The sequence below is a fragment of the Dipodomys ordii genome, unplaced genomic scaffold, assembly GCF_000151885.1.
Source record: "Dipodomys ordii isolate 6190 unplaced genomic scaffold, Dord_2.0 Scaffold33, whole genome shotgun sequence".
NCBI classification, from domain to species: Eukaryota; Metazoa; Chordata; class Mammalia; order Rodentia; family Heteromyidae; genus Dipodomys; species Dipodomys ordii.
The window spans coordinates 9,148,938-9,163,916 of NW_012267249.1; the positions used below are offsets into that span (position 1 = coordinate 9,148,938).

The 14,979-nt window shown below is 42.2% G+C and overlaps 2 protein-coding genes across 3 annotated transcripts in view; both read right to left on the reverse strand.

Annotated features, from left to right (window-relative positions):
• The window catches only part of Agbl4 (ATP/GTP binding protein-like 4), a 977,755-nt gene that overhangs the window by 204,042 nt on the left and 758,734 nt on the right, over positions 1-14,979 (reverse strand). The gene's annotated exons all lie outside the window — the stretch shown is intronic.
• Bend5 (BEN domain containing 5) overlaps positions 1-14,979 on the reverse strand; it is a 50,354-nt gene that overhangs the window by 27,955 nt on the left and 7,420 nt on the right. Inside the window, exons 2-3 of one of the 2 annotated variants that reach the window (XM_013016962.1) lie at positions 6,443-6,576; positions 4,111-4,495 (exon numbers count right to left, since the gene is read on the reverse strand). In XM_013016962.1, the coding sequence (XP_012872416.1) occupies positions 4,111-4,495; positions 6,443-6,576 (519 nt within the window). Of the gene's footprint in view, positions 1-4,110; positions 4,578-6,442; positions 6,577-14,979 lie in introns of both variants that reach the window. The other variant, XM_013016963.1, reaches the window with a different exon arrangement.

Genomic DNA, 14,979 nt, shown 5'->3' on the forward strand with positions numbered 1-14,979 from the left:
TAGAGTTTGGCCCCTTGGTAAAAGGGTAGGTGAGGCCTCTTAGCAGAATGGTCAAGCCAGGCAGAAGGAGCGGCAGAGGATGGCAAGCCAAGTCATCAAATCGAACCCACGCTAGATGGGGCACCATGGAGGGCATGTAGAGTCAGGAGTTGGACAGGGTCTCTTACTTTTTGGCTGTTTTTTTGTTTTTTTTTTTTTGACATTTTTCTTAGTGGTGTCTATGGATCAGAAGCTATTATCCTAGTAGATTTTCCCAGACTCCCTAGCAGACAGCACCATCTGGAAATGCTAGTCCTTTTCTTATAATGTGGTATCCTGCTTCTTTTTTTTTGTTGTTGTTTTGTTTTTATGCCAGTACTTGGGGGTTTTAAACCCAGGGCCTCACATTCTCCATAGCTTATTTGTTCAAGGCTGGCAATCTACCATTCAAGCCACACTCACACTTTCAATTTTTTGCTGGTTAATTGGAGATTACAGTCCCTTGGATTTGTCTGCTTGGGCTGGCCTCAAACCAAGATCCTCAGATCTCAGACTCCTGAGTAGACAGGATTATAAGTGTAAGCCACTGGAACATGGCTACCCTGTATTTTAATCACATATTTCTTTACCCCATTTCTACCTTTTGTCTGTTTCTAATGCCTTTATTTTGTATTTTCTATTGCCCTAAATTTCTGGGATTAGAAAGTATTTAAAAAATGTTTGTTGAGAGAAGCAACACACACACACACACACACACACACACACACACACACACACACACACACCTCCTTTAATCTTCTATAATCAAAGAAGATACTGAGGGGCAGAGATGTTAGTTAACTACCCACGGATATTTATTGGTTGAGGGAATTAGCTGAACTAGACATTGCCTTTGCTTATCTAGCAGTAATTGAGCACCAACAGAGCTAGGCACCACTAAGCTGTGTGCTATAAAGCTATAAAGGGGACACTGTATAGAAGAGAGCACCAAGGATCAGGGTAGGCTGGCTGCCTGGGCTGCTCCTCCTCCTCCCACGCTTACTCCTTCTGGCTTTAGGCCTTTTCCTTTAGGAACCTTTACCTCGCTGATGCCCAGACATGGTAGGTATCCTTCCTCTGTCCTCTATCCTTCCTATAATTTTCTATGTTTTTGTCCTATGTGGCATTTATTTATGTATTATGCTGTCTTTGGTTGTTTCCACCAGTCTCTGAGCTCTTCAAGGGCAAAGGGCAAAGGATATTTTCCAAATCTATTGAACTCTCAGCACTGGGCAAAATGCCTGGTCCACAGGAGGAGACTAGTAAGTATCTGTGACAGAACAGAGGGAAGGTGAAGGAAGAAATAAAGACTTCCAAAGTCATAGAGTTAGAGTAGGGGAACTGGGATTTTAATCCAGGACTGCTTGGTTCCAAAGGTGACTCTTTCCATTAAAATACACAACCTCCTCTTATATACTTTATCACGAAGACTCTTGTGGGTTTGTCTTAGAACTTAACACATTTCCATTCCCCAATTAATATGATTTAAAAATATAGACTTTAGGGTTTCACAGGTCAGGAACAATAAGCATATGACTTCCAGGATGCCTACTGCCTGGAGAGCATAAGCCTCTGCAACCTGGTGGGAACTCCATATGTGGCTGTGGCTTGGATCCATCATACTGTGAAGACAACAGTGACACAGATGAGAGAAGAGCTAGCTACTGGCCCTACAATGGCTTTTGAGGCTTGTGAGCTTGAAAAGCCTAGAAAAGTCAAGGATATATGCCTTTATCCTATGGCTAGGACTAAGTTTGTCTTAAGTGTATCAAGATGAAAAGAGGGGTACACTGATACAAAATGCAGTGTCTTATGTTCTAAGAACAGGAGTGGTTTCTAGCGTTTCCTCTCAGCTCTTAACTTGCAAAGCAGGTAGATCTGAAGTGATGGTAGAGAGGTTCTATGGGGAGTGTGCTCCCCTCGCCAAGGAGATTTTCAAGAGGTACAACATGCTCAGTACAGTGAAAATAAAAATTAGTCATTTGAAGATTGAGAACATTTTTTTTCTCTCCCTGAAAATTTCTGTTCTCTCCCTATTTTCCACCCCCACTCCAACACCAACATAGCTTTAAAATTTTTTACAGTCATGGTTCCTCTTTGAAGTTTGATCTCAACGGAGAACTTCAATAACTTTTGAAGTTACAAAGCACATGTAAACTTTAGTGTCCCTGTGAACCTAGACAGACAAGACAAACTTGGAAGGCAAGGTTGAGGAGTGGGAAAATTACCAGGCCATGAACCAGGTGATGTGTAAGATGCATGGATGGCTGCCTCACTTCTGCAGTGACTCTGATGAGCCTCACTCTAGTGTTTCCTCTCCACAACACGGGCCAGAAAAGGCCTCTCTGCTCACTCCTTGAAATCTATTAAGACACTACCTAAGGAACACACTTTAAAAAGAAACAAACTGCTCTTGCAAATGTAAAAGGCAGAATTATTATCTAAGAGGAAGAGAGCTTTGCACATAAATACACGATCTAGATTAACAGATTAAATATATTATCTATATTAACGGTACTGGAATTTGCACATAGGGACTTGTAGTAGCTAGGCTGGCATTCTGTTGTTGAGTAGTATTCCATTTGTGATTCCAGCTCATTATTTTTAGGACCAGGTCTCACAGTATATCCCTGGACTGTTCTACTGTTATGGTTCTTATAGTTGCCCAGGATCATAGGTGCATGCCACTGCTTCCAGCTGCCCTCCTCTAGAATCTTGTGGGTCTTTCTGCCCACGTAGTCCTAGAACCACAATCCCCCCATTCTCTTAAAAGAAATAGTCTATTGGAGAAAGAACCTGTGTTCTAGTTCAGATTATTCTAATTTTCAAGTAAAACTCTCTGATGCAGGGTTAATTATTGTCCTGAAAGCCACAAAGGCTGTGAACTTGTGGGAAGTGATTTCCTCAGTTCTGGCTGGGGTCTGCTTTTCACAAGACATGGTAATTATGTTCTTCAGGAGCTTTTCTGACTTTGCATCCTGTTTTCAAGGCTGTTTTGTCTTTCAGATTTCCTCTCACTCCCATTTCTAAACTACTTTGGGTGAGAAAACCTAAAAGCCTAGTTAGTTAAAAATCAGGCTGAGAAGCTTGTAAAAGCTTTAAAAATTCTTCTATGAAAAAACTAAGGGAATTTTTATCTGTCTTGACTGTAGTCTTCCTGAGTGACGTGCCTTCTAGCTCACAAGCTTCCATTTACTTATTTGTTTACTTGTATTTATTTCGTTATCTACTTACTAACTTACCTTTGCAGTCCTGAGTGAAGCTTGCTTCACATATGTTAGGTGAGCATTCTTCCATTGAGTTACAGCACCCCTCCCTCTGCATCTGAAATCTTCTTGGAGGGGAGAGGGGCAGCACTAGGGGCTGGACTCAGGGTCTAAGGGTCTCATGCTTGCTATGTCAGTGCTTTACCACTTAAGCCTCAATCCTAGTTCCCTGAAAGCTTTCTGAATGCTTCCCGTGTCTTCCCTTCTGCCGGGTCCCAGCTTCCCAGGCTGGTAGTTTTCAAGACCTTCCATCATCTGCAATGTCCTCAGCATGCTCCAGGTGTCTCTCCATACTCTCAATACTGCACTTGCCCTCTGCTTTGGGAAGAGGAAAACTGCCCAGCTTTCACAGCCCTGATCCTTCCCAAGGTTTGCTTTCTGCACATAGGGCTGTCTACACTCGGTCCTCTCAATCAATCATTTTAAAGGCATCTTTGGTGTGGTATTTCTCATTTTCTGGCCTACAGTAATTCACATTTTCAGGATTATGTCCAGTTCTCTTTACAGACCTGAGATCTCTTTGGAGAGGAACTCTAAACTCCCCCGGTATTGTCCCTTGCCGCATGAATGCAAAGATGAGCAGAAATAAATATCTGGTCTCTGGGTCCTATTTCCCAAGGTGCCCACTGCAATGTGCCCTGTGTGTCATTCATGAGCTCCTGTCAGATTCCCTGAAAGAGGACAGCAGCTCTGTGGGGGTACATCTCCACCTTTCCCTGGACTCCAGGGCACCTCTTGACAGCCTCTTCCCCACCCCTCTCAGAAGGGGAGCTCCATGGAGCCTCGCTACAGGTAGGATGGCTGATGGCCTGCTTGGGGCACTCACCGCTGCCAAGTCGCAGGAGCAGCACATCCTGGAGCCTCCGGTTGAGGTCGCGTAGCTCCTTCATCTCAGACACCAGCGCCCCGTATTCCTTGAGCTTCTTGGCCTGTTGCACCAGCTGCCTCCGAGTCCGCTCCAGCTCCTGCTGGAGGTGTCTCATCTCTTCCTGCTGCTGCTGGTAGTTGCGTAACAGCTCCTCATACAGAGCCCGGGGCACCACAGCGTCCTCCAGACTGTCCATGTCCTCCGTGCCTGGTGAGGCCTCCACGAAGACCTCTTCGGGACAACTGTTGTGGCCCAGGCTCAAGCCGTTCTGCTTCTCTAGCCGGGCCACCACTGCCTCGATGCTCTTGTGCGCCACGTCGCTCGGCTTCCGCCCTTCAGGTCTCTGTGTAGGACAACGAGAATCAGTTCAGGCAAGGGCAGCTGGGACTTTCTTGGTCTGCAGCTCAATACTTCCCCAGACAATCCTAGAATCACAGAACCACAGAACATGAGTGCTTGAAGAAACCTGCACAGACACTTAGCAAAAGCCCCTTTGGACCATGACCCACCCTTCTAATTTCCTCAGCCCCCCACCCCCAAAATGCCTGGACAGCCACTTTTATGTATGTGGGGGGGGGGGAGGGCGGGGGAAGGTCCCAATATGTATTTGTTGAAAATATGGAAGAAACTAGGCCAGCCCAAGTCATGGATGGAAATGGGGGTGGGTCGCACTGTAAGTATTTCAAACATATTTTTTAAAAGGTGTTCCAACATGTAACTTTTTAAAGAATGTTTTAGGTGGAATGTTAAAAATCCTAATCTACTCTACTCCAATGCAGTAAATGTGTCTTATTTTCTCTCATTCTCCACTCCCTTCTCACTCAGAACTGGCACTTAGCAGGAGCTTGATAAATGTTTATTCAATTGGAAACTTCAAAGAATGCTACTGGAAGGTATTTTCAGTTTGAAAGGTTCTTTTACAGGTGAGGAAACTGAGACCAGGGAGGGGAAGGACTATATTTGGGAGCATGGGGAGAGTTGCATTCCAGACAGACCAGAAACTGGAAGCAAACTCCTAACCCCAGCCTCTCAGTCAGCAAGACATACATAGAAAGAAAATTTATTTAGAAGAGAATTAACACAGGATTAGGGCTTTGAGAGTCTGAGGAAATTCCATCTCAAGTAGACAAAGCTTCCATTAAAGGCAGCGTGAGTTCCAGGAAACTAAATTCTTCACCCAGGTCTGGAGGGATAGGAGCTCAGCTGAGGGCACTAATGAAAGGTGGACACAAGATTCTGTGCATTAACTATGTCAATCAAGCCTAATTTGACTGCTTAACTAAACTGTGGGACTTTAAAGGAAAACAAAGCAAAACAGAATTCTAAGATTAAGTAAGGTAACAAACTCCTATGTTGTTTTATCTGCTGGGTTAGTCTTCTAGTGTAGCTGGATTTATCAACTCCACTGTAATAATCTCCAAGAAATCTGTCTCTAGCACTATATTACAAGAATGCTGGGCACAAGAACAACATCTGGCTAATCTCCATGACTCTAAGGGCTAGTACTGGACCAGGTCCTAGGCAGGAATGCAACAAATGCTGTGTATTAAGTTCAAATGTATCTTCTGGCCTATGCCTTCTAAACATCCTTGACCTGTGTCTCAGATCAGAGTCAAGGTAGAAGTCATCCATCTTTTTGTTCATTTTTTTCCCTCCTCTGGGATATCCATTGTACACACACACACACACACACACACACACACACACACACACACACACCCCACACACACACATGCACACATACACAAGCTAACACACTGAACAATATTTCCAGCAGATTCTCAAAGTGAGGGGTGGAACAGACCAACTGGGGCAGACAGCAAGGAAACACAACCTCATTTAAAAATTTCCATCTAACCCAGGGGTCCACAAATGCTCTCTGTGTACCTTGTTTATATCTCTTCCCAATGAGTGTACCCTTGCAACTTGGGACAATCTGATGGTGACTGGCTCTAAACAGCTTTCCAAGGTCATCATTCATGGAACTCAGCAGTGACCTCTCCAGAGCTGTGAGCTAGTGACATGAACACTATTATAAATGCCCAGCATAGACTGCAAACAGGACTGTGCTTGGTGGCACAACATAAATGAGGGCTTCCTGGAAATGTGTGCCAGCAAGGCAATTACATGCGTGCTGTCCCAACCCTCCTCCACCCTGGGAAAAAAAAACCATGGCCAATGACACCAGCGGACATTTACATATGGAAGGGGGGCAGGTTGGAATTATTCAGCTATGAGAAATATGAAAAATCTCTCACATACATCCAAGAAAAGCAAAGATTTTTGTTACCTTGATGTGTCTAAGCTGTAAGTCTTCTTCCCCGTAATCTTTAACCTCCCCATCTTCTTCTATGTGACTGAGAGAAAGTTTTGGAATTTTTATTTTCTTCTGCATCACACTGTTTTCAAGGTCAGATTTGTCTTCTAAAATGCATATCAAGAGAACAAAAGTTGTTTATGGATCAAAATGCTCAGTAAGCCCCAAACCTAAGTTCTAGAAAATGATTGAGGCCAGACCAGTTAAGAAGGAAATGCAAATAAATTCAAGGCCTGTACTGTCCTGCATGCAGGGACCTCAAAAGCCACAGCACAGGTCTGTATCTAAGATCAAGGATGTGTGATAGCATCCAATCAATCTGCTTAGGGATTTCTCAAGTCTATTTTAAAGGGGAGCCTCGTATGGATTTCCAGAATCTTGGAATTTCAGTGGCCCCTAGACTTACCATCTGGTCTGAGGTTAAGTGGCACATGAATCCTTCAATAACAAAGACATTCGCTAAGCCAACCATCTTCCCAGGAAAACACGGTAGGTTTCTGGCAGTTAAGGTACCAGCAGGTACAAGGAGAGAGTTCTGGAAGGGCATGGAACTCTCTAACAGCTGGATGAAAGACAGACTGAGGAAAGGCAGCTACAGGCAGACTAATGAGTAATGTTTATTGTCTTCTTGATAGTATCAAGAAGTTGATGACAAAGTTGGGTGGACTTCGGTGAGAGACTGCTCCAACTCTCTCATTTCACAGATGAGGAAATTTAAATCTAGAGGAGGAGAGGGGCAAGTCATGAATTTGAGGAAGAGCCAGGAGTAGAAAACAGGCCTCTGGCACATGGCCCACTGCTTCTGTGTGCTCACAACATATACGAAAGTGTGCTAAAACTGTGAAGTGCTATCCAAACACAAGGGGATATTATTTCTCCTTACTTTCTCATTGTTTAAACTCAACCTCAGAGAATTTAAGGATTTTATTTTGCTTCTGCAAAGACTTAAAAATGCACTTCCCAGATATCTCACTAGATATATCAAAAGTAAAAGTTCAAATGAGAAGTCTCCAGAGAGAGAAATGTGAACCCACTCTGGATCTGGCCCCTCATGGTAATATAGTTTGTGTTCTGAGATTGAAATGAGACTTTGGGAATTCCTATTCCTTATATAGCTGTTTCTTATATGTAGATTCCCACCATATATTTTCCATGCATTTTCTAACATGTTGGCCAATGTATGGTGTGGCATGTAGCCCAAACTGATTAAACTCAGTCTCTAAGCATTTTTTTTTGTCTGTTGGTCATGGGGCTTGAACTCTGGGCCTGGGCGTTGTCCCTCAGCTCTTCGGCTCAAGATGAGCGCTCTACCACTTGAGCTACAGCACCACTTCTGGTTTTCCTTGTGGTTTATTGGAGATAAGAGTTTCACGGACTTTCCTGCTCAGGCTGGCTTTGAACCGTGATCCTCAGATCTCAGCCTCCTGAGTTAGGATTATAGGCATGAGCCACTGGCACCCAGCTTCCAAGCATCTTTTTTATGTGAGAGTATATGAGTGTATGTGTTTGTGTATGTCTGTGCAGGTACGTGTGCATGTATGCAAACTCATGTTAAACTTTCTCTTATATCTCTTCTAGGCCACAACTTGCTAGTAAAGCTGAAAAAAGAAGGCTTATGAATGAATGTACTAACTGCTGTCTTTCTGGCTAGTCAAAGGTGGAGACTCTGGTATAGACTCTGGTATCAAAAAGGCCAGAGTATGACCCTGGGCTCTTCCATAACAGGGAGAGCTGAAGGGAACAAGTCTCTAGTCTTGCAGTGCCCAGGATTCTCCTCTGTAGCAAAAGTTCTGAGGATGGGAGCACACTGGGCACTCCATGAATGGCACATGCGTGGTATTGTCAATAGTCCTGAACCATCTGTTTCCCAAGTATAAGGTAAGTAAAGATTTAATTTAAAATTGGAGTAACTTAGGCAGGGTATGGAGTATAAAAGAAATGCCCAGAAAAAAAAGAAGAGGTCCGAATTATCAACCCCTCACTGATGAAAAGGCCCTTCCCATTGACCAGAGGCAAACTCCTTGGTTTCTGTTTCCACAAAAATGACTTGTTCTTGTTCTCTTTATGCCTGTAAAACACATCTGATGAGTTAGGCACGAACAACAATGGAGACTTGGGTATTTCTAAAAGAGCAATAGCTTCACTCCTACAAACCACTGTTGACTCTAATATTACAAAGCTGCTAAATTGTAAAGGTCTAAAAAAGTACTTTAGATCGATTTATCCTAGGATAAGGTATGTACACATATGTGGAGAAAAAGGGAGAAGAAGGATGGAGAGGGATGAAGGGAGGAAGGAAAAATGGAGAGAGAGAGAGAGAGAGGGAGGGAGAGAGAGGGGAAAGAAAGAGAGAGAGGGAGAGAGAAAGGAAGGAGAGAGACAGAGAGAGAGTGAGAGAGATAGAGAGAGAGAGAGAGAGACACCAAGACAGATGATAAGAGTGCTATTTGGACTTCTGATGTGTTTTGAGATCAAAGCTCTTTAGTTGATCTTCAGTTTGACAAGTTTCAGGGCAAATATAGCAATGGCATGTTATGCTTTGCATCCCTGGACTGAAATTGTCCAGTTTGGCTTGTGTTGGTGTGAAATATAAAGAGCGAGGGAGAAGGAAAGTACTATTTGAATGGAAAAGTATCCTCAGATGATCTCATTCAAAAGGCAGATGACACAATGAAGTTCCATATGGGAAGTTCTATACCTTTACCTCTGCAGCAATTAGACCCAGAGACACAGGAGAATGAGAAGAGACAGAGCTCCCATCCTGAAGAGCTCACTACTACACAGGGTCTCAGAGGTCAGTATAGGAAACAAGAACCTTAATTATGTAGCCCAGGTCCAGAGCTTCCTTCCTATGTGTCAGCCTAACATTTACTAGGAATTTACACTCTTCAATGTTGACTCTGTGACCTGGAGACACAGACACATGAGCACCCAGATTGGGGTGCATGATTTAAAAAAAAAACAACAACAAAAAGCCATGAACAGATAACTAACCCAAGATGTTCACTACTGAGCTGGATCTGGAGGAGTAACTGCTAGAGGATTTCAGGAGCAAAAGAGATCACTTCAGGGTTTTCAGTTAACAATTTACTTCAGTGGAACCATGGAAGGTTTAGAGAGGAGAGGGCATTTGATTCAGACTCTCTACTTGCTGGACAATCTCAGTTAAGATACTTTACTCCTTAAAGTATTGCTACTCACATTACCAGAATGCTGTGAAGATGATCAGTGTGTATGTAAAGAACTTGACCAGAATGAATGATACGTAAAATGCTGGTACACATTAGAGGACAACCACTTAAATATAGTGAGAAGGTGGACCACACTGAGTGGGGGAAACAGAATACATAAGGGGAAATTGGGAAAATATACTGATTAATAAAAGATGGGGAGTTACATATAGACAAGAAGAAAGATGAGATGGTTGGGGCTAGAGAACAAGTAGCCTTGACTGCCAAGGTAAGCGAGCTGAGGTTAGGTGTTCCACTGTAGAAAGAACTATGAGTCAGACAACCTGGATTCCACATCCAGTTCTACCACTCTGTAGCTAGCTGTGAGAAGTCTGTCAAGCTGTTATCTCCTTGCATACTGTTTTTCTCCTTCTGTAGAAATGAAAATATAACATTAATCTTAGGTGCGCATCAAGACACCTCAGTAAATGTGCTTTGAAAACAACAGAGCCTTGGGCAGACAAAACCACAGCAACAACAACAGTGAATGACAGAGTTCAGTACGTATTTCTTGCTTGCATCTGGAGGTAGAAACCTGATTAGCTGTCTGGTTTGGAGTAGCTTGACTCTAAGGAGTCCATTCTTGACTGGATGACAGATGATGGTAGTCATACACAGTTTCCATGTTCTTCCATTAACCAGTAATGCTCTCCTCCTTCCTGCCGTCCACACTGTACATATTTTCTTTATTGTATATTATTGTACTACACTACAACTATCTCCTTAGACATCTAGCTTCCACAGGAGTATGTGTTACCTTACATGAAGCCATGTCATTGGGTCTAGCCAAAATAAACATACAAAAAGATGCTCAAGATCATCAGTTAATAGGGAAATGGGGATACAAACTAAATAGGATGCCATTTTATATTCAGGATGTCTACAATTAGAAAAAACAGAGAGGAGGAAACAGCAAGGACTAGACTAGAGATAATGTGGAGGAACGAGAATCCCTATACACTCCTGGTGGGAATGCAAAATGGGGAAGCCACTGTGAAAAATAGTTTGGCAATTGCTCAAAAATTCCCAGGTGAAAACTCAAGAAAAGTGAAAACATATTACCACAGAGAAATCTGTACATGAATGTTTCTGGTAAAATAGCCAAATTACTCCAATGGTGATCAACTTATACATGAATGAACCAAGTGTGGCATATATATATATAAAATATATTATATTATATAATATCTATGTATAATATCATTCAGTCATAAAAAGAAATTACACTAATTCATGCCACAGCATGGATGAATCTTGAAAATATTGTACTAAGTCAAGTACAAAAGTCATACATTTATGATTCCATTTGCTGTATCCTTCAGAATAGATCAATCCATGTAGATGGAAAGCAGAGTACATACTGCTAAGGGCAGAGGAAGGGGAAGTGGCTTTTTTAGTGGGTTAGAGGGATTTCTCTTTGGATTATGAATGTGTTTTGGAACTAGATAGTGGTGATGGTTGCAGACATTATAAATATAATAAGAAGTACTGAATTGTAAAAAACTTTCAAATGATTAGAATGGCGAATTATATACTGTATTAAAAATACTTCAATTTAAATATAGGATTCTATGCATGGAATGTCTGCTACCCGTAAGATACCACTATAAAGCTCTTCAGGTATCTTACTACACCTCACAACAACCTTGAGATAATAGGCTTAGTATTCATAATCCTGCATGTATTATTAGTCCAATGTTTTTTTCAAAAAAGATCAAAAGAATCTCAAAGAAATAGAATCCCCTTCCTAAAGTTACCCAACAGGAAAGAGACAGAGGCAGGATTTGATGTAGACCTTTGCCTCTTAGCTAAGCAACATCTCCTCCCAACACACGCATGGAACATGGTAGAGCCAGGATGAGGCATTCATAGCTGAATATATGAGTGAATGAAGGCTTTAGATAGAGACATTCACTTTCTCTATCTCAGACCCAGTAAGCTCCCACTTTCCTGCAAGACACTGCCTTCAAGGAGTCTCAAGAAAGTTGCAATCATCACCAGGCATATCAGAAACAGGTGGCAGCCAGACTTGAAGGCTTGTTTATATTCTCTGAAAAGGTAGGCTGAGCACAAACCATAGATATCACAGGAATAAGTTCAAGAAAGGGAAGCAGACAGTACTTCCAACTCTATGCTACCTGACCTGGGTTCTGGCTGCCTTGACAATTGACTAAGAATATCTTAAAACTCCTTGGAGAGCTAGCCATCTTCTGGCTCTATCCTAGTGCTCTCCAGCCTCCGCCCTGGTCTCATGTTTCCTGGATGAGGGTTCTGGAAACCCCGTCACTCATCCTTTTCTGCTGGCAGTGAGTATTTCCTGAGCCCATTTTGATTTGAGCACTATGCTAAGCGATCCTTGGGTTTTGGATCCAAACAATCCAGAATGTGCCAAGAATCCTAACCAGGATGCAAAATCTGACTTCCTGACAGATACTGACTCGCATACAGTAAACATCTGGTCTATAAGCCTTCTTCACGCTGCTCCTAAGTGGAAGATAGATGCCTCACATCTATATCTAATCCATGGAAAATAACTTAACACTCAATGTCCTCACAAAAAGTGGCTGGGAGAGGGAGGCTTAATAGCTAATAAAACAGCCCAGGTTTTTGAATCAGATGGCCCTGGTTTGGAATTGTGGCTTTGCTGCACATTACTGTGGGAGGGAATTTAGGCAAATTATTTAGCCTGCCTGAGTCTTAGATTCATTATCAGTGAAGTGGGAATAAAGAAATGTTTTCCAAAGAGACAGTGCATGCAATGTTCCAAACATTGGGCTTTCCTTGTCATGTTGTAGCAGCCGGTTAGGCTGTATCACCCTTGTGGGTGATGTGTTTGGTTTCTGTCCCATGGTTAAGCGAAGCACTTATAGGTATCTGACACAGATTGAGACATGATGAAAGAGCTGTTTTAGGAAGATTCATGTGGCAGTGACAAGCAAGATGGATGGGGTATGAGGGTGAGACTCAACATAAGGTGACAAGCAGCTATAACTCTTGGCCAGTTACATTAATGAAGGTGAGTGGTGGTGTGGATGATCTAAGACAGAAAATATATCTCGTGGCATTTTAATGTGCCTTTGGAATATGTTTCTGGCTTTGACTTCTAGGAAACCACAGAGTAAACTGGCAGTTGACTAGGAAGGATAGCAAGAGCTCTCTGGTCAACCTGCCTGTACAACTGCTCCAACCTTAAAGCCAGTTAATTGCTTTTAATATTCGCAGAAAGAAATGTGTAGTCTCTGAAAGGGCACCTTCACTATCCTGATTTTATGATTCTGTGGCCTCCAGGACAAGGAAAACCACTAAGAACTTGAGCATCAGCCCACCTCCTCCTTTTTATGACTATGACATCAGCTAACTGATTTATCTCTTCAACAAATCCCAGGCAAGCACATATGATGTGCCAAGCTCTGTGCCAAATTACAAACACCACAACATTTAATCACCATATTACATCTACTGAAGTAGGAACTGAGTGAGGTGGTTTTGCTAAGACATAAATAGCAGAGCCAGAATTTCAGATCAAGTCTGTTTTAATACTAAAGCTCTGTTCCTCTCCCCTAATGACCCAACAGGCACAGGAAAAAAATTATCAATCTGCTGTAACCTTCTCAACTGAACTAAAAAGGCACATGTGAAATGGTGAGCATATTGATATAACTTCCAAAGTACTTGTCTCTCTCTCACACAACCTTGCCTGCAGCCTAGGAGAATGCTGTGGTAAATCTCAAGCTGGGCTAAACTCTATATAACCCAGTCAATGCTGGACAAATGCACTACAGGGCTACTAAACTCTAATCCTCAGGTAGAGTATTAAAGCCACAAAGAACTATCTTGTAAAAAACTTGGGAAAAGTTACCCCTCAAAAATATTGCTGAACCCGGTATTTGTTATTAACCGGAAATGGAAAGGGGCATAGTAAAAAGCAAATAGTATTTTAGAAGAAATGGGCAAGTAAATAGGAAATCTTATCCAGGTCTATCTTCAAAAATGAAGCATAGTTGAAAGAAGAGAAAGGCTTCTATGTCACATATAATCAAGCTAGATATTTAAAATAGTCCAGTGTCAGAAAACTTAGTTTGGTATGGGTTTGTTAGCCAGGATGAAGTCTAGATTCTGAAAGGCTAAATGTAAAATGTTTAACAAAGGTTTTTGCTTTGTTTTACAAATATCTATATGCAAGTTTAAACCTTTTCATCTTAATAAAAATCCTGTGAAGTCCCATGTTTGCATTAAAAACAGATACACCACAGAAAAGACAAGCACACTGCATTCTCAGGCCTATGGTGTTTATTTTTATAAAATCCAAGGCAGAAAAAACTCTCAAGTTTCAGGGATTCTATCCAGCTAAGACAATGAAACGAAGGGCACCCTGTTGTGGCAGGACCTAGCGGAAAGAAATCAGGAGGCACTAGATTGAGGCCTGGCTTTCTCACTGACTTGCTAGGTAAGCAGCTCTCTCTTGGTTTTGTGTGTGTGTGTGTGTGTGTGTGTGTGTGTGTGTGTGTGTGTGTGTGTGAAACATGGGAACTAAACTGGAACTTCTCAAATTCTTCCAGCTGTGTCTGCCGGCCAACCACAGGGACTTCCAGGTCTCTCTCTTATCTACCCAGTGCAAGGTAAGAACAGATGATCTCTGAAATTCATCCAGGTGAACACATTTGAAAAAAATGCTCTACTGAGGCCATCTCAATAGTCAGGGAGGTTTGGAAGGTCTCCTTGCTCTCACTCTCTTTACCTTGCTGATGCTGGCACAGGGCTGGGGTACAAATTGTCTAGTTAATCTCATTGTGTTTCACCAGGACTACTGTTAATCAAAAGCCCCAGCATGAGGTGAGACAGAAAGAACATGGAGGAAATGGAAGATTTCCATAGTTAGGTCAAACCTCAGGAGGATTTAAAACACACAGATTAAATTTTAAACTTGCCAGTTCATTTCATGTGCTTATGCTTCTTGAGATTCCTTTCCACAGGATGGTACCCACAACTAAGTGAGTTTTTCTTCAACTACTAGCTCAACATAGTTTCTAAAAGCTGTCCATATTTAAAAAGGTCATACCATGTGACTTTCATATTACATACATATTACCTGGATTTAAAAAAATGCAAAGGGCAAGTAAGTGATTACTATCTTCTGTGTTTTAAATGATTACGTGGATCTTAAAGGAGTGGAGTAATAACCCATCATGACACAATTGATAAGGAACAGGGTTATAATTTGAACCCACACTGATTTCAAAGCCCATCTGTTTTGAGATATGGCCCATTTCTTCCACTTCA